General features: G+C 36.5%; 1 protein-coding gene across 1 annotated transcript in view; it reads left to right on the top strand.

The window, feature by feature from the left end:
* The window catches only part of LOC150058676 (uncharacterized), a 98,601-nt gene that overhangs the window by 36,008 nt on the left and 42,006 nt on the right, over window positions 1–20,587 (top strand). The window contains exons 8-13 of the mRNA XM_090338796.1: window positions 1,277–1,452; window positions 3,352–3,516; window positions 4,607–4,640; window positions 5,899–5,971; window positions 17,696–17,856; window positions 20,156–20,228. Of these exons, the coding sequence (XP_090194922.1) occupies window positions 1,277–1,452; window positions 3,352–3,516; window positions 4,607–4,640; window positions 5,899–5,971; window positions 17,696–17,856; window positions 20,156–20,228 (682 nt within the window). The remainder of the gene's footprint in view (window positions 1–1,276; window positions 1,453–3,351; window positions 3,517–4,606; window positions 4,641–5,898; window positions 5,972–17,695; window positions 17,857–20,155; window positions 20,229–20,587) is intronic.

The raw sequence follows: 20,587 nt of genomic DNA, 5'->3' as shown, positions 1-20,587 counted from the left end.
TTCAGCAGACAAAACTTGAATCAGAAAAATCCCCCACCACATAGTGACAAATATCAAAAATCTTCCCAAGGAGAGAATAATAGCAACACTAGAATTATAAGAAGAATATGATTTGCCTAAATACTACAAGTAAACTTCAGAACCGTGGAAACTTTCACTTGATACTACTGCCTTTTTTTGGCAAATCAATTGTATTCAATTTTCTGTTAATATAATCTCATATATAAAATGTGATTATCTCTGCATGAAATGATGTCTAAATGTGGATCACTTCTTTCATATGAATGATTAATTTACAAAATCTTTCCAAGTCCTTTGTTGTTTCATTATCTTCATTCTGTCAATTTCCCAAGTGCCATGTAACATCGGAAGCTAACATATCTTTTTACCATATGACCTCTAACCTGAGATAATCCCAGCGATGTGACTAAAAAGAGTGTAAGGCCTATGTATATTTCACAGTTGCTTATGCATAAATTGCTTAATTGGAATAAAGTAATGAATGAGAAAGAATATCAAAGTGTATCAACTAGCAGGGCTGCAGTAGGTAATTACAAATGCATTTTTCAGTTGTAAAAGAAGTATATGGATAGTGAATATGAAAATTAGAGCTATTTTGTTTTTTATAATACATATCATCAACTCAGCAATTTCCTTCTGCTTCTTGTACTGTTGCCTCCTGGAATCATACATTTCAGTGAGTGACTTCACTTGGTCCATTCCCAGGATCCTAATAAGAAAAGCATTGTAGAAGGCAATGGGCTTGGGTGCTGGTGGCTCACACCTGTAATCCTAGCTACTGAGGAAGCTGAGATCTGAAGATCTCAGTTTGAAGCCAACCATGCCCAGAGAGTCCATGAGACTCTTATCTCCAATTAATCACAGAAAACAAAACCCAAACCCAAACTGGAAGTGTCCTTGTGGCTCAAGTGGTAAAGTGCTAGACTTGAGCTGAAGGAGGTCCATGAAAGCGCCCAGGAGGGAGGTGGGGGGGGGGCATGGGGGAGGCAATGGCAATGGAGATGAGGTTGGCCTTGGCTCTTGAAGGAAGTGGAAAATTTCATTTCAATCACAAAGCTCTGTAAAGTCACTTTCTCTATTTAGCTGTTGGATGTAAATTTAAAGTAGTAAAGACAGAACAGGATACATTTATCACTTTCTTCTTACTTCACTCAAAGAGAAAGGAGATATGTTGGATAGCAAGGACTTGATGAAAAGAAAGGCGTACAATTTCTTGGATAGGAAGTTATATTTAGCCTCAAATTTTTTATTAAAGGTTAAACCCAAAAAGAAGAAACACAAAAGGAATGAAATGAAAATACCATGGAAAATGCATTGCGGTGATGCTACTGCTCCTGTTCCTGTGGATTCTGACTTGAATGAGGATGGATCAGCTCCACTGGGCAAAGGCAGTCACAAGCAGTTCCCAATTAATGGGAATGGAGATCATAGGTAAGACACTGGTAATATTTCAAAGTACATGGTTGCCATTAAAAATAATTTTTGTCTAATCATGATGTTTAACAAATTATATGCTTCCAATAGAGTGATTCAGGCTTTGTTTTGTTACAATTATGGAATCTCATGTACCATGAGATCTTTTTTATTTGGTGGGTCATGGGGCTTGAACTCGGCCTGGGCATTGTCCCTGAGCTCTTCAGCTCAAAGCTACCACCTTACCCGTGAGCCAAGTCCCACTTCTTGTTTTCTAGAAGTTAATTGGAGGTAAGAGCCTCAGGTCCTTTTGTGCCTGGGGCTGGCTTTGAACCTTGATCCTCAGATCTCAGCCTTCACAGTAGCTAGGATTACAGGCACGAGCTATCACTCCCAGCTCATGAAATCATTTTCTTCAAATGCATTGAAAATATATGGACATATTATTGGAAATATAAACACAACTACATACACATAAAAATTTATGACTCTGTAGACATAAGGTTTTATTACATAGCCTAATTTTAATTATGTTCTAAAATCTAAGTGCCAGTGATTGTATATAGCGATTCCCTTCCTGAATACTTGTTTGAAATATGATGTAAAAATCAATGTTAATAAATTCCTTAATAAAAATAAAATTAGCAAGTATATAAATTAAACAAAATAGTCAATGTTAAAAAAATAGTCGATGTTGCAAATGTGAAAAAATATAGTTCTTATCTATGCTATGGTTAAATTAAGCTGATAAAAATTTAAAGGTCAAATTATATAACCAAAGAAATATCATTCTTTCAAGCTAACAACTTCATTTCTAGAATTGGGTCTTATTCAGTTAGGAAAATATGACTTGGAAAGACATGCATGCCTGTAAAAGAGTATTAGTCATATATATATATATAGCATTAAATAAGTGATGTTATGTGATATAGAATGTGTTCATTAGGGCTATGTATGTGTTTATAATGTTTTGTAAGTATTCTACTCATATACATATTTCTTTTTTTAGAAATAAAATTTTTATTAAAAATCAAAACCCAAGTAGCTTTATTGTACTTTATATAGTTTTACAAATATTTCATCGTAATTATATCACTGGATTTCCATGACAACCTTGTATTTTAAAAACGTGAGAAAATAGTCTGGTTTTAAAATTTTTGTTAACTTTAAATAATTCCAGACAGAGGTTTCATTTTGACATGTCAATGTATGTATATGATATATCTTGGTCAGTATAATGAGAAGTTTTATGTCCCCAAAGAGCACTTTTTACTGGAAATTGCCTCAATATCAAAAATCCAGTCTTTATGTTTAATTTGGTTGCACCTTCCTTCCTTCCTTCCTTCCTTCCTTCCTTCCTTCCTTCCTTCCTTCCTTCCTTTCTTTCATGTTTTTGGAGGGTCCTAAGACTTGAATTCAGGGTCTGGGCACTGTCCCTGACTTCTTTTGCTTAACGGTAGCACTCTACCATTTGAATCAAAGCTCAACTTTGGGGTAGTTTATTGGAGAGAAGAGTCTCATGGACTTTCCTGCCTGGGCTGGCTTTGTACTGTGATCATCAAATCTCAACTTCCTGAATAGCTAGGATTACCGGTGTGAGCCCCAAGTATCTTCTTGGTTCTTTCTCACATTTTTTTGGGGGGGGGGGGGGCTGGTGAGCTCCTGTTTTGTATTCACCTCTTTGCACTTAAGTGTCATCAATCCACATCAACTTACATGTTCTTATATATCACAACCTGTTATTCTCCTGTTTCATGGTAGGATGTTTATGATACCATGACTTTAGCTGGCATTCTCTATATTTTTTTGCCTTAATAAATGAATTAGAATGGGAAAGAGTTGAAATGTTACAAGAGAATTTTTAAATCTTTACTAGTGGAATTATTAGAAAATATAGTCTTTCATGAACTTTTTAAGGAGTGTTCCTTTCTGGGCTGCCATGGAAGTAAAGGAAAGTGGAAGTGAAAATTGGGCCTCTAGAGATTCTGGGTCAATACATGAGAATCCCATGTCAATAACTAGTGATCTACTACAAATGACGGATGGATGCAGTTCTACTGAAATAGATGAAGATGAAGGAAGGTAAACAACTACAAACTATTTTCAATGGAAGAAAAGTTAATGATTATTAATTTTCTGGAAATTGAATAGAGTAGTCTGAAAACAAACAATAATCATTCAATTATATCAGTGCTGCTGATAAGTTGTTTAGATGAGGATAATCCAAGGGGAAGTTTCAATAAGTTTTCATCATGGAAGTCTGACTCTAGACGATAAAGCTGTACTATATTCTTGAGAATTTTGACTAGGAAAAGAAATAGAGAATGCAAAACAACTAAAGAAGGATATTGCATTTAAGAATGTTTATTTCCTTTTAGGATGAACCATTTAGAAGAAGTTTGAATGATATTGGAAACCAACAAGAATAGAAAAACATGTATATTGAATTAAATTGCCTAAGTTAAAAAAAAACTGATAGATTTGAAAGAAACAGATTGGTAGTTAATTGGATATGGAGATCCAAGAACTTACCTGTCTGTGATGACTTTGAGCCATGACTCTTTAATTCTTAGTTACCTGAGTGAACCACTGGCACTAGACACATGGAATAATTTTTGAAGTAAATTGCCTTTGAACTTGTATATGACTATATTGTACATAGGGATATAAACAGTTGTAATACAACTGTATATATATATATATATAATAAAATAGGATAGTAAAATAGAATATCTTGAGAATAAAAAAAGAGTATCTTGAGAATGATTGGTCCTAATACTATTTAAAAAGATGCTTTCTCATATGAGGACTTGTATAATAGTTTCCAAATAGAATTCAATAATCTTTAATAGGTTGTATTTTTCCTTTGTTTAAATGATAAAATCACCATAGAACACTTATTTATGTCATATACTATAAGTAGCATCAAGATTTTCCTATTGTTTTGACTGTCAGAAAACTATTTTGCTGGCAAATTATTTTCTTTGTTATATTTTAGTATTATTCTTTTGTACTATTGTTTACTCTCTTTGAAGTGAAATCTGATTTGCAGACAGTGTTTACTTTAACTATAAATGACAACAAGTACACTATGGATGTGTTGTATAAGATTTAATATTTTTTTGTATTCTGCATATTTAATATTTGCCTGAAAATATTTTGTTTGTTTCAGATTGAGTATGAAAACATCTAAACAAACATACAAGGTATTGTACTAGACAAGAAAAAATACAGTGTGATTGGTAGCCCCCGGGCAGCATCACCCATAAGCACCATTCTAGACTTTAGCAGTATTACTGCCTAGGCCCAGAGTTCAAGTTCCAGGACTGACCAACCAAAAAATGTTTCATGGAGATTGGACCTGAAGACCTTAGTTGCCACAGAACCAAATCACTAGAAATATCTGCATGACCCATACAGTATGGGGTTGTATTCTTTTTACATAAACATATCTGCTATAAAAGATTATTTATTTATTTATTTTGTGTGGGTCATGGGGCTTGAACTTGGCCTGGGTAGTATCCCTAAGCTCTTCAACTCAAGGCTACCACACTACCCTAGAGCCAAGCCCTACTTCCCATTTTCTAGAGGTTAACTGGAGATAAATCTCAGGTTCTTTTGTGCCTGGGCTAGCTTTGAGCCTTGGTCCTCAGATCTCAGCCTCCTGAGTAGCTAGGATTACAAGCGTGAGCCACCACACTCAGCCAAGATTATTATCATTATTTTTTTTGCCAGTCCTGGGCTTGAGCTCAGAACCTGAGCACTGTCCTTGGGCTTTCTCAAGGCTAGAGCTCTACTACTTGAGCCACAGCACCACTTCTGGCTTTTTCTATGTATGTAGTACCGAGGAATCAAACCTGGATCTTTGTGCGTGCTAGGCAAGCACTCTGCTAGGCCAAACTCCAGGCCCCTAAGATGGTTATTTTTAAAGCATAGTGCTCCTCAACATGGCATTACATGTTTCAAGTTGCTTGATATCTGTGCAAGTTGATATTTTTACAAAATTCAATTCTAAAAATTAAATTTGCCTTAATGAGTAAATGAACTACAAGTACTTGTAATTATAGATCTTAAGGAAAATGCAATTTCACTGAAAGGTCCATTATAGAAGGTAATTTAACCCACCAAAAAAATTAAAACTACATCCTCTTATCTATTTGGATCCCCTTTATGCTTGCTTCTTGCCTTATTGCTCTGGCTCCAAATAGGGAAAGAGGTTCTGATAATTCTGTATTTTTTTCATATACCTATTTAGACTTCTGTTTCTTTTTTTTATATTTTTATTGTAATTAATAGAAGGGTTACATTATATTCACCAGATAGAAAGTGCATTACTTCATGTACATTGGTACCCTTTCTCATGTCTTGGTCCCCTTTTCCCTCACCCCACCCCCTAGACTTCTGTTTCTTTAGTATTTTTTTTTAACCATTTGAGAATCTTTAAAAACGGTGTTTATTTCTCAGGTCAGAAAACAAATTCATGCTCTGGAAGACCATGATGATTTAACTCTGTCATCTGAAACAGACACAGATGATTGTGAGTAGTCTCATCGCAATCCTGAGAAAATGTAGTGGTTATAGGATAACTGAGGATGAAGTTCAAAGTTAGGTCTTCTCCTTATTTCACTACTAATTGCACATGTCACTTAGCACTGAGACACAGAACACTGCTATGTTTTAATGTGGTTCATGTTAGAAACATGCTTCTACAGAACAGGGAACTATGGTAAACTGTCAGCAAAAGACATGATGATCCCCACTATAGATTTGTTAGTCTAAGTAGCATCTGAAGCTTTTTGTTTACTTTGCTTCTCTCCTGTGCCTTCTACATGATAAGGTCAGCTTATCATTTTTTTCTACCAGAATACTATGGTAAACTTAAATTATATTCAATGTTTCTTTTCTTCCTGGAAATTTGATCTACTTTGCAACTACTTTGGAACTGGAACTTGAACTCATGGCCTAGGTATTGTTTTTGAACTTTCTCAAGGCTAGTGCTCCACCACTTGATCCATAGCACCACTTCCTGCTTTTTCTGTGTATGTGGTACTGGGAATCGAACCCAGAGCTTCATGCGTGCTAGGCAAGCACTCTATCACTCTGCCACACTGCACACTGCTGGCCCCTTCTTAAGAGGTTTTTGGGTTTTTTTTTACATAAGTGTAATTTATTTATTTATTTTTACCAAGTTATATTGATATATGAAACACTGTACAAATAGAAAGGTACCATTTGATTGGTTTGACATATTTGTAAAAGTATAACCATCTGCACTAAAATAGTTAAGAAATTTATTAACCACAGACTCTTCATTCCATTTTATACTGTCCTAATAAGAAATTGACAAAATAGTGAGCTTTTGGGCTTGTATCTTTAATTCTAGCTGGAATTAAAGTTGGATGGCAGACCATCCAGAGCAGATTTTTCAAGGCCTAATTTTAACCCAAAAAATATTGGTGTGGTGGTACTTGGCTATCATCTTAGGTGTGTGAAAAACGTAATTAGTATTAGACTGTAGTGCAAAAAATGAAAAAAGAGAGGGATGGTGGTATGATTCAAGTGGTAGAGTGCCGGCAAGCAAATGAAATAGCCAGTATCTCCAAAATAAACAAACAAAAAGCCAATGGATCTTAAATATATTGTATATCATTTTCATTTTCCATTTATATAAATAGCATACAAGAATTCTAATTTCTTATTTTTTCCACAATATAAGCAATTATCTTATTTCTAAGCAATTTTGAGCAGTGCTTACAGTTCATATTTCTTTTTTTCTTTTCTTTATTTTGTTTTTGTTTTTGTTTTTTTGTGTCTGTCATGGGACTTGAACTCTCCACCTGGGCACTGTTCCTGAGCTCTTCAGCTCAAGGCTACCGCCCAACCCTTTGAGCCACAGCGCCACTTCCGGTTTTCTGGTAGTTAATTGGGCCTTAGTGCACAGGCTGACTTTGAACCATGATCCTCAGATCTCAGCTTCCCTAGGTAGCTTGGATTACAGGCGTGAGCCACTGTGTGTGGCCATATTTCTTTCATGACTAATAATGTTGAACATCTTTTCATGTGCTTATTTTCCTTTAGCAAATCTTTGTTGATGGTCTTTTCAAATTCTCTTGGTTTTTACTCTGTCTGTTATTGGCTTTTTCCATGATAAATTCAGCTTACCATTTTTTTCTACCTGGAATACTGTGGAAAGCTCAAACTATATCTCATGTTTCTTTTCTTCCTGGAACTTTTATCTACTTTGCAACTATATTTATGCATTAAATTTCAAATCCAATCATCTTAACTCACAGCTACCTGTTCTCATTTCTCTAAGGTAAAATATCTCCTTCCTTTAGCTTCATCCTGTATCTTTCTGTGCCCCAGCTACTTCTTAAATTTTTTTTTCCAGTCCTGAGACCTGGGTACTCACTGTCCTTGAGCTTTCTCAAGGCTAGCACTTGACCAGTTGAGCCTCAACACCACTTGCGGCTTTTTCTGTGTATGTAGTACCAGGCAATTGAATCCAGGAATTTGTGCATGCTAAGCAAGTACTCTTCTACTAAGCCACACACCCAACCCAATTTTCCTCTTTTTTTTTTTTTTTTGCTGTGGTTATATGTATTTTTTCACTACAAGGATCCTCTTGGAGTCTAACACTTGCTAGTTAACTCCTTCCTTCCTTTCTTTCTTTTTTTCTTTCTTTCTTTCTTTCTTTCTTTCTTTCTTTCTTTCTTTCTTTCTTTCTTTCTTTCTTTCTTTCTTTCTTTCTTTCTTTCTTTCTGTCCTGGGCTTGAACTTAGGGCCTGAGCACTGTCCTTGGACTTTCTCAAGGCTAGAGCTCTACCACTTGAGCCTCAGCACCACTTCTGGCTTTTTTCTATGTATGTGGTATCAAGGAATCGAACCTGGGTCTTGGTGCTTGTTAGTCAAGCACTCTATCTCTAGGCCAAACTCTCGGCCCCTTAACTATTTCTTAAGCCTCAGATCTGTTTTTCTAATCATTTTGTCTTGTATATTAGTAATTTTATTACATGTATTAATTATACAGCATGCCTCATTAATTTGTAAGACCATAAGAAGTTGACCAACATTTTATACATGTAGATTTTATTATATCTGCATCTTGATGACAATAGAGTTTGAAAACTCTGAGCCCTATACTTGTAAGGCAGGTACTTTCTTGTACTATGAAAAATCCTTTTTCATTTAGATATTTTCACATCTTTGCCCTGTGTTGGTCTCAGATTGTGATCCTCCTACACAACCTGGATCATAGATCCTAGTATACCACACAGGTTATTCTTTGAGATAGGGTCTTGTTGACTTTTGCCCAGGTAGACTTCACTGAGTGGGTGCAGTTGTAGTCATGAACTAACATACTTGCCCTTTCATCCTCTTAATAGTATCTTTGAAGTGCAGCAATTAAAAAATTTTTTTCCAGTCCTGTGACTTGAACTCAGGGCCTGGACACTGTCCTTGGGATTTCTCAAAGCTAGTGCTCTATCAGTTGAGCCATAACACTACTTTCAGTTTTTTCTGTGTATTTGGTATGAAGGAATTGAATGCAGGGCTTCATGAATGCTAGGCAGGCACTCTACCACTGGGCCAAACTCTGGATCCCTGCAATTAAAAAAATTTTTTTTGCCAGTCCTGGGGCTTGAACTCAGGGCCTGAGACTGTCCTTGGGCTTTCCTCAAGGCCAGAGCTCTACCACTTGAGCTACAGCACCACTTCTGAGGAATTGGATCTGAGTCTTCATGCATGCAAGGCAAGCACACTACCAATAGGCCAAACTTCTGCCCCAGCAATTTTAAATTCTGATGAAAGCCATTTTATGTGCTTTCATAATTATTGGTGTTATCATTAAGAAGACTTTAACCCATGCTAGATCACAAAGATTTTTCTCTCAGGTTTTATTTGAGAAGTGTTGTATTTTTCATTTCTTGGAGTACATTTTGATAAACATCATTTTATATGATAATATTCAGATAGCTTTTGAACCTTTGTGGTCATCTCCTAAGAATATCCTCCTTTGGTCTCATTGTGTGACTATTTACAGTCCTGCTTACTATGTCATGTCCAAGTGTAATTGTTTGTTTTTTACCATCCATTTTGTTTTCTTGTAGATTTATAGGCACACTCTAATGGCTACAAATGAGGGAAACTATGTACACTATTTTCTTTGGGTCTGGCTTACTTCATTTAACATAATTTTTTCCATGGTCTTTCTATTTCCTTATAAATGGGGAAATATCATTCTTTCTGATGGAGGCATGGAATTTTATTGTGTAACATAAAGGGACATCTGGGTTGATTTCGTATCTTAGTCATGGTAAACAATGCTTCATTAAATACCATTGTGCTAGTGGCATTAGAGTGGGCTGGTTTGTGGTAATTTGGATAAATGCCCAGGAGTGGGAATACTTGGTTATAAGGAAAAGCTCTATGTGTTGTCTTTTGAGGAATCTCCATACTGCTTTCCAGAGTGGTTAAACAAGTTTACATTCCCACCAAAAGTGAAGTAGAATTATCTTTGGGTCACATCCCCACCAGCATCTGTTTTTGTTAGTGTTCTTGATAATGGCCATTATAACTGGGGTGAGGTGGATTCTCAATGTAATTTTCATTTGCATTTATTTTATGGACAGAGATGTTGAACATTTCTTTACATGTCTATTGGCTATTCTTATTTTCTCTTCTAAGAAGTCTCTTTTTAATTCTTTGAGAATTTGTTTGGGGGAGTTCAATTTTTTTGAGCTCTAAGTATATTTCAGGCTCTTGTCTGCTGTATAGCTAGTGAAGGTCTCCCAATCTGTGGGCTTTCTATTTGTCTTGCATATTATTTGCCATTCAGAAACTCTTTGATACAATTCCATTTATCCAGTCTTTCTTTGATTTGTTGTGATCACTGCATAGGAAGTTTCAACCTGTGCCTAGGAATCCTAGTTTTTCCATTATCTTTTCCTGTAACATTTTCATGGTTTCTGGCCTTACATTGAAGTTTTTGATCCATTTGGAATTGATTCTGGTGTAGGGTGATATATAAGGATCTAGCTGCAGTTTTCTGGATGTATATTGCCAATTTGCCAGCACCATCTTTTGAAGAGTTTTTCTTTCATGCTGTGTTTTTGATTCCCTTGTCAAGTATTAGGTGGATGTATGTCTGTGGGTTTATTTCTAGGTCATCTTTTCTATTACATTGGTTCTCAGACCTATTCTTGTACATGAGATTTTTAAATTACTATGGCTTTGAAATAGAGTTTGAAGTTTGGTATCAACATTCCTGTAGGTTTTAAACTATAGATAGTATTCATCTATCTAAATACTCCTTCACTTTTGTTTGAAGATAGGTAGTGTGGTATAGAAAAGGTTGTAGCCAGTGAGCAAATCTGTTGTGAAGGACAGGATAAATCAAACCAAATCAAAAAAGATAAGAGGATGGGGCCAGGAGTTTGGCCTAGTGGTAAAGTGCTTGCCTAGCATGCAGAAAGACCCAGGTTCAATTCCTTGGTACCACATACATAGAAAAAGCCAGAAGTGGGCTGGGAGTTTGGCCTAATGGTAGAGTGCTTACCTAGCATGCACAAAGCCCCAGGTTTGATTCCTTGGTACCACATACATAGAAAAAAGCCAGAAGTGGTGCTGTGGCTCAAGTGGTAGAGCTCTAACCTTGAGAAAAAAACTCAAGGACAGTGCTCAGACCCTGAGCTCAAGCCCAGACCTGCAAAAAAAGTGGTGCTGTGGCTCAAGTGGTAGAGCACCAGCCTTAAGAAAGCCCAAGGATAGAACTCAGGCCAGAACTGGCAAAAAAAAAAAAAACCTAAGAGGTTGAACCAGCTAGACAGACTCAAATAGAAGCAGATACATTCAAATAAACAGGCAAACAATAAGAGATCAAAAGAATAAAGAAAGGAAAGACAAAGAGAAAGGCCAGAAAAATTAAAATTAAAATTAAAATAAATAGGAAGAAAATAAAGACAATAAAACAAAGAATATCTGAATAAAAGGGAAAGGAAGTGAAGAAAAAAACTAAGGCACTCAAAATATAACTAAACAGTCAAAAATACAACCAGAACTAAGTATGCTCTCAACAGAAACAGTCTTAGCAATCACTAAGACTAATTAACCTTAACAACAAAAACCAAAACCAGAAACAAAAGAAATACAGAGAGACAGACAGAGAGACAGAGAGAGACACAGAGAGAGACAGAGAGACAGAGAGTGAGAGACAGGGAGAGAGGACAGAGAGAGAGAGACAGAGACAGAGACAGAGACAGAGACAGAGAGAGAATCAGAGACAGAGACAGAGGGAAATCAACATAAGTTGAATTCTCCCATTTGTTTGGGGACTTCTGTCTCCCAGTGTCTGGTATGCAGTACCGTTAGTGGAGCTTCTGTTTTAGTTGCTGAAATCTGCAGGATTGGAATCTCTTCAGCTTACTTCCCAGCCCAAGTCAGACAGCCCTAGAGGGTAGGGGGCTCTTTAGCTCACAAGTAGAGATGGCTCTTATTTACAGCCTAGACGCTGCAGTGAACTTGAGTGTGGGTGGGACTGGCATATCTGGAATCTGTAATGTTCCCAGATATGGAGGTGTGGCTAGTACCAGAGTTCCTGTTCTCAACCCAGTCTGGAAACACTACTGGCTTTTAAGATCTGACTGGGATTTTTGTTGTTGTTGAGTAAGACGTTAGAGAATTTCAGTTTTCTAATTCCAAGATACTAGGCTGGCCTTAAGAGCTGGGATAGAATTTGGCTGGAATGCTGCCCACCTGAATGACAAGCATTTTTAATGGGGGTTTCATTGAAAATTTTGATTGCTTGCAGAATTTGCAATATCAATTTTTTTGTCAGTTCTACCAGTTCATAAACCTAGTAGGTCTTCGAATGTTCTAGTGTCTTCTTCATTTCCTTCTACATTGTTTTACAGTTTTATATCACTTTTATTTCTTTCTCTTGCATTCTTGCTCTAGTCATGAATTCTAGAACTATATTGAATATGAGTGTGTACACCCTCTGCCATTTCTAACTTTACATAAAATGGGCTCATGTCTTATTTAGTTTAATGCTAACTGTAGGTCTGTTGTATATAGTCTTTATTATATTGAGAATTTTCCTTATTTTACTAGTTTTTCAAAGCTTTTTGTTGTAAAGGGTTATTGATTTTCTTAAAGGTTTTTCTGAACCTATTGAAATGATCATGTGATTTTTTTCTATTTTATTTTGTTTATATGCTGTATTAATTTATAAATGTTGAACTTATGTCCATCGCTGAATTTTTATGTGTGTGTGTTGGAGGGGGAAAGGGTGTTGTCCCTGAGTTCTTCAGCTCAAGGCCACCACCCTACCCCTGGAGCCATAGCCCCACTTCCCATTTTCTAGTGATCAGTTGGAGATAAAGAGTCTCATGTTCCTTAGTGCCCAGGCTGCCTTTGAACCGAGATCCTCAGATCTCATCCTCCTGAGTAGCTAGGATTACAGGTGTGAGCCACCGCGCTCAGCTATGTGTTTTTAAATTTGGATTTTTAAGTCTATGCACACATGTGTACACTTGCTGCCCAGGCCCAGGCCTGAGCTATGACCTTATGATTTCCTGTCATTACATGGATCACAGGCTGATGCCACTGTATCTAGCTACCCTCTATGGAAATGAAGTCTCTCCTATTTTCTACCTGAACTAACCTGGAATTGTGAGTATAAAATCTCAGACTCCCACATAGATTGATATGATAGTACCCTTCTATGGGTGAAAAGGCTCTTGACTCTTTTCTTCCCAGGCTGACTTCAAACCATTATACTCTAAATCTCAGTCTGACAAAATATTTATGATTATAGGTATGAGTCACTACTTCCTTGTTCCTTCACTTTTTATTTTTATAGAATGTTTTATTTTTATAGAATGTTTCAGTCTCTTGTTCAACCATGAATGGCTCTGGTGGAAACAGTAATTTAGGTTGGCCATTATATTCTTTTAGAGGTTGTATGCATTACTTTTTGATTTGAGCATTTTGAGAAATCTGATATTCTGATAGCCTTCCATTTATATGTTACTTGCCTTTTTTTCTTTCAGCCTTCTGCCTTGTTTTGTTGTGCATATTTCATGTTTTATCTATAATATGCCTAGAAGTAGTTCTTATTTAGAGATAATATTTGCTACTTTGATTGCTTAGTTTGAGCTCTTCCACTATCATTGAGACACACTTCCACAATAGGTCTTTTTTGGTTACCAAGAACGGCACTGATCTATGATCTTTTAGAACCAGTATCCTGAATAGCTAGGATTATAGATGTGAGCTACTATGATGATTGATCATTGATCATTTTAGTTCTTTACTATGATCATTGATCATTTTAGTAACTAAGCTTTTTAGTTATTTGACCTTTTTCATTTTCATTATCTTCAGTGTCTGTTACTGTGTGGTCATTTTACGGGTGATGTCAGGTTGCCTTTTTTCATATTCCTTTTCTGTTGACACTGACAATCATTGGCTGGATATTTTAATCATTTGTCATCTTGTGATGGAAGGGCTCTCAAGTAAGATTCTCCTTATGGTGGAATTATTTTCTCACCACTTGACTGGAAGAAATGTTTTCAAAGTGGACAAAAGTCTTTTTTATATACTCAAAGTTCTAGGCATGATTACCAGTACTACTGAGATAGAGGGTGAACTCTCTAAGTTCCTTGTAAATGGGCTGGTGTTATATGTGGATCAAGAATGGGGCCAGTGCTGGGGGCTGGTGGCTCATGCCTGTACTCCTAGCTACACAGGAGGTTGAGATCTGAGGATCTCGGTTCAGAGCCAGCCTGGGCACTAAGAAACATGAGACTCTTATCTCCAATTAGCCACTAGAAAACTGGAAGTGGAACTGTGGCACACGGGGTAGGGCAGTAGCTTTGAGCTGAAGATCTTAAGGGACAGCATCCAGGTCCAGAATTTAAGTCCCATGATTGACCAAAAAAAAAAAAAAAAGAAAAGAAAGAACAGGGCCAGTGAAGAGTCAGATCTTCACTTGTATGCTTCATTTTGGAATATATTTTCTTTGAATACTTGACACTACTTTTGGATGAATTGTTAGGCAGCTTCCATTTGCTACATAGGCCCCCAATTTGTGCCCAAAAGGGAAGCACATATATAAGTCAATGGGTATGTGACAAATGCATCTGATAGTGAAGAGAATAAACAGTCCTGAATTTTGCAGTGGAAGAGGAGACTTAAGAGACTTGTGTATTCTGCTTACAGTTATTAATTCAGCTTTTATTTAGAGTAGCTTCTACATACATGATATTGTAATCCTTATTTTTCTAGTCTTGGCTCATTATCATCTTATATTATTTTAATTTAATTTTATTGTCATGGTGATGAACAGAGAGGTTAGTTAATGAGTACATTTCTTCTCAAACATTTCATCACCTCCCACATTTTTCTCCCACATTCCCTTTCCCCCACTTCCCCCACTTCCCCCACACAGTTGTCAAGTTCATTCCCAACATATTGTGAGTATCACTGTTACATTGGTTCATCCTTTATCCTTTGTCTCATCATTTCATTGCTCCCCTTTTCTTCCCTATTTCAAATAAACACACACACACCACACACACACACACACACACACACACACACACACACACACACACACATATTACACCAGTTACCAAAATCACATAGCAACAGTAAGAAATAAATCTTAGGGGGAAAAGGAAAGAAGAAATAAATTCACATAGTACATTAAAAACAACAAGCATAAATAAAACCCTCATTTCCATATCCTGGAGTTCATTTTTCTTAGTATCATCTTTGTGTGTGTGTGTGTGTGTGTGTGTGTGTGTGTGTGTGTGTGTGTGTATCATGGGGCTTGAACTGGCCAGGGTGCTGTCCCTGAGCTCTTCAGCTCAAGGCTACCACCCTACCCTGAGTCAAGCCCCACTTCCCATTTTCTAGAGGTTAATTGGAGATAAGAGTCTCACATCCTTTTGTGCCTGTGCTGGCTTTGAACCTTGATCTTCAGATCTCAGCCTCCTGAGTAGCTAGGATTACAGGAGTGAGCCACCTTGCCTGGCTCTTAGCATCATCTTATATGGTAATATGTACATAGTTATTGAACTATTGTGATCCTCTGCTAGGAGAATCTTAGGCATATATTAGATACTACAAATGAGGAAAACCATGGGGACTTGGAAAAAAATCATATTAAGTGAAATAATTTATCAATTCTTAAAGAATTTACTGAAAAGTTCATCACTTAGCAGAGGGAGAAGACTGATAGGTATCTTGTGACCTAATAAAGGATTTTTGACCTACATTACAATGCACCTTGATTATAGTCACTCCCTCTGTCTCTGTCCCTCATGTTCATTGTGAGTTCCCAGTAGCTCATGGCTAAATAATAACTGGTCATAAACTCCTGCAACCAGCTAGGTTCTCCAGGAGCTAGAGTGTTCCACCAGATGTATACTTAGTGTTCTGTTTGTGCTGGAGTCTTCAGGCATTGAGACTTGATTTGATCTTAGAACAAGGCCACTATCCACCAGGCTCTTACAAATTTTTTTTTTCAAAATATTTTGATTGCTTAAACTTTTCAATGAGTCTATGTCAAAACATTTTCCTTTCCACAATGAGCTCTCATGGCCATCCTTCCCAATGATATTCTATGTTCTACAAGACTCCCTGCTCTAGTTTTTTAAAATTGCTTTGTGATCCTCAGGGCAGCTGGGGTTCATATCCTTCATGGCAGCAGAACCCCCAATGCTGAAGCACTTGCAGCCATTTGCCTTAGTTCTGTGCTTAGGAAATAATCACAAAGCTGTTAGATTGTTCTTTCAAGGTAGGGAAGGCCTGCTGCCTTGATTTCATTTGACTAGCTCTCACCTAACCTCAAGTACTCTCTGTTTTGGATCTCTCTCTATTTTGAATATAGTATTTCCTTTGCTACTCTGACTCTTCTTACTCACTGAATTATGTGGAGAAAGTTTTGGTTTTGCCATCTGGTCATAATTGGCTCTTGCGATTTTATTTTTCAGAGAAAGCTTTCACATCAAGGTGTATTTTAGAATATACTTATTCATAAGTATCTTGTTCCTTACTGGTCTTTTATTTATGATTTCTTAGTGTGTTAGAGCAGTATTCAGTTTAGGATTATGTCCCTACCACTGAGGCAGGAGCTTTCTGCTTACTTTTCCTATTGTACAGTGGAATGGGAGTTGGTCCAAACAGATAACAGAAAAGGACACTTTTTTTGTCAGTCATGGGACATGGTAATGGACATTCTAATCACTGTATGAACACTAGGCACAATTTCATCTCATCTTGTCAGATAATGTTTTTCATTAATCTAATATATTTTCTTGGCATAACTTCTTGATTGTTACACTGATAAATACTTGAGGAGGCTCTTTGCAGTTCTTCAGGCTTCTTTCAATGTAGTAATCTCTTTTCTCTGATGTCTGTCCTGTGATCTATGGCTGTGCTGATTTTTACCAAACTCATCTTTATTAGCTCAGCTCAAGTATTCATGAGTTGTTGTGTGTGGCCTAGAAACTCTCTCTTGACTGGAAGTGGTAACATTTGTGAGGATTACACTTTATTAATGTCCCATGAAGAGTCTGATGTCTATTATATTTTTTCATGTATTTTTGTTGTTGTTTCAGTAGGAATTTAAATGAGTACCTATTCCTCCACCTTAAATAAAATTATAGATGAATGAGTCTCAGCAAAGTCTCTTGATTAGCTAGAAGAATCTTTATCCTCCCTCTAGCTAATTCCTGCTTATTCTTCATTTGTCACTATAGCTGTCCCAGGATAAACACTCATGGTCCATTGTAGATAAAATTCCTTCAGGTGTTCACAGAACTCTGTTTTTATTTAACATTTATCTGAATTCATAATGGCTGTTTGATTTATTTTTTCTTCCTTTCTTTTTCTTTTTCCATTTTTGCCCTCCTGGTGCTTGAATTCGGGGCCTAGACACTGTCCTTGGGCTTTCTCAAAAAAAGCTTGCTCCATTTAAGCCACAACACCACTTCTGGCCTTTTCTGTGTATGTGGTACCAGGGAATCGAACCCAGAGCTTTCTGTATGCTAGGCAGGCACTCTACCACTAGGCCACACTCATGGTCCCTGATTTGTCTTTTTCATTAATGTTTAGGTAAAAAGAAGCAGCATGATGTTCACTTACCTGCAGATCTTTGTAATGTTCCACATTATTGGCATGTACCTTATGTTGATACAGTGCATAATGAATAAATATGAAAAATTTTTATTTCTGTGTTTGTACCTTGATACAGATTCTGGTGGCCCACTGAATTTCAAGACTGCAGGCCCTTCATGTAACAGACTAATTCAGTTTAAAAGTAGTCACTGTGAAGTACCTTCATGGAAAAAGAAAAAACTGAAACATAAGGTCAAGGGGATGCAAAAAGGGTTATCAAGAATGAATTTACATACAGTGAGTGAAAACAATGAATTGGACAAGCACTACAATTTGTAGTATTATGAAGAAATGTTAGAACTATATTTTATTTAAATATTCATGTAAATATTTTTGAAACTGCTGACTTTCCTTTTGATGTTATGCAACAGAGAAAACTTCTTAGCTTTATGGAGATTGAAAATCTTGAATATAATATATGCTTTTTGCCCAGAATGCTTCTAACAAGTTAATTCATATACTTCTCAATCATAATTTTAATGACTATCTGGTAATAGCATATAGGAGTCTGTTTACATAGGAATGAGAAGTTCCAGTTACTTTTCATGTACTTGAATGACAAATATGTTCAGGGATCAGCATTTATATGCATTTTCTGTTTTTAATTCATTATTATGACTGAATTCATATAGAATTCTTTTTTTTTTTTGCCAGTCGTGGGCTTGAGCTCAGGGCCTGAGCACTGTCCTTGGACTTTCTCAAGGCTAGAACTCTACCACTTGAGCCTCAGCACCACTTCCGGCTTTTTCTATATATGTGGTACCAAGGAATTGAACCCGGGTCTTCGTGCATGCTAGGCAAGCACTTTAACCACTAGGTCAAACTCCCGGCCAGAATTATTTACTAAAATAATATTGTTCAATATATTCTCAAAAAGTTTATTTTAATTTAAAATTCTACTGTATCAGTGTAAAATAACCACTTGAATCAAGAAAATATTTTTATGAAATAGATATAGTTAATGGGTACCAAGACATGGGTATCAATATATGTGAATTAATGTACCTTCTATCTGGCAAATATCATGTAACCCTTTTACTAAATACAATAAAAAAAGAAATAGATATAGTTGTACCTTGTATGTATTAATTTACTGTTAGTAACCTGAAAAAAGTAGAAGCTAAAACTGAAAGAGAATACTGATTATGTCTCATAAAATTTGTTCAGCTTTTTGTATTGAAAGTAATATTTTTATTAACTAAATTATGAAGCTCTTTATTGTCCCAAAGAAATTTATTAATTTTTGTGGAATGATCAGGATAAGTTGAAAGTGTTATGGAAAGGAAATGGTGGAACACCCAATATAAATCCTCACTTATGGATCATAATAATGTATAGATTCATATAATTCAAAAGAAAAATCTGAAGATTTTTTAAGAGTAGCATTTATTTATTTTTGCCAGTCCTAGGGCTCGAACTTAGAGCACTGTCCTTGGGTTTTTTTCCTCAAGGCTAGCTCTCTGCCACTTGAGTCACAGCACCACTTGCAGCTTTTCTATGTATATGGAGCTGAGGAATCGAGTCCGGATCTTCCTGCATGCCAGGCAAGCACTCTACCAGTAGGCCAAACTCCCGACCCCTTTAAGAGTAACATTTTAAGCCAGGTGCGGTGACTCACGCCTGTAATCCTAACTACTTCAGGAGGCTGAGATCTGAGAATCTTGGCTCAAAGCCAGTCAGTGAAACTCTTATCTCCAGTTAACCACTAGAAAACTGGAGGTGGTGCTGTGGCTCAAGGGGTAGGGCCATAGCCTCAATCTGAACTGCTCAGGAACAGTGTCGAGACTCAGAGTTCAAGTCCCACGACCGACCAAAAACAAAAAAAGAGTCTTTTTGCATGCTAGGCAAGCACTCTACCACTAGGCCAAATTCCCTGCCTTGCATTTGTTATTTTTGAGGTATGGTCTGGCTTTATGTATGTCTGTGGTGAGTTATGATTCCTTCTGTTTCCTTGAGGTGCACAGGCGGACAAGTACACTGAGCTACCGCTGAGCTATTGTGCTTCCCCCATAGCTGGGTGATAGCTTTGTGCCACTTCTCCAAGCAATTGGATGAAACGGACAAAACTCTATGCCAGAAATAGCCATGAAACATGAGCTTTGAAATCTACCTTTAAGTAGCTGGGATTATAGGCTTGAACTACCATGGCTACCAGTTCAATTTTAAGTTTAACAAACAGTTATAATTTTATTTTATTAAAAAAGTAGCAATCTGTAAGTTGAAAGTGCCTATTATTGTAAACTTTAATAATATCAAATTGTAACTCATTAAAATACTTTATTAAGCTGATGTGACTCATACAAAAAAAAGTAATGTTGAAATAGAACCTTCCTAACACAATGTTAATAAAGACATTTACTTTTAAAAATGGGCCAGAAAACTGTGGCTATTGACAAAGATAGCCTTTTGACAACAATCTCTCTTTTTAGAGATATCTGTTCATATTTTTTGCATAAGATACAATCACCATGTTGTATCTTTATATTTGGTATGAATATGTTTGGTAAATTTTGAAATAATGTTATTTATTTTATAGGTCAATAGATCAGAAAATATCATGAAAACCCTTAATGACTCAGCTCAGTCAACTGAACCAACTGGAGACCATTGTGAGTTCCTTCAGCCTCTGAGGGTGTTTTCCTGCAAATTGAATGACTTAGAATGGAAAACATAGTTAAGAGCACTGCATAAACATCTTTAAGTGTATACTGTAGTTATATTCATACACTCTTTAGCACTGTGTCAAAGAACACTGGGGTATTATATTATTTATATTTTTATTCACAAATACATCTTTAAAACTTCAGACATGATATACTTCAGATATGCTACACCTTGCATAGATTGCAGCATCTTCTCATTTGGGTTAGGGTTAAACATCTACCTTAGTCTTCTAGCTTTATCTTTTTCTCTCTCCCTTCCTCCCTCCCTCCCTCTCTTTTTCTCATTTCCTTTCCCACCTACATTT

Source organism: Megascapheus bottae, chromosome 9 (assembly GCF_031878675.1).
Source record: "Megascapheus bottae isolate mThoBot1 chromosome 9, mThoBot2.hap1, whole genome shotgun sequence".
Lineage (NCBI taxonomy): Eukaryota > Metazoa > Chordata > Mammalia > Rodentia > Geomyidae > Megascapheus > Megascapheus bottae.
This window is presented reverse-complemented; position numbering and strand designations above follow the sequence as displayed.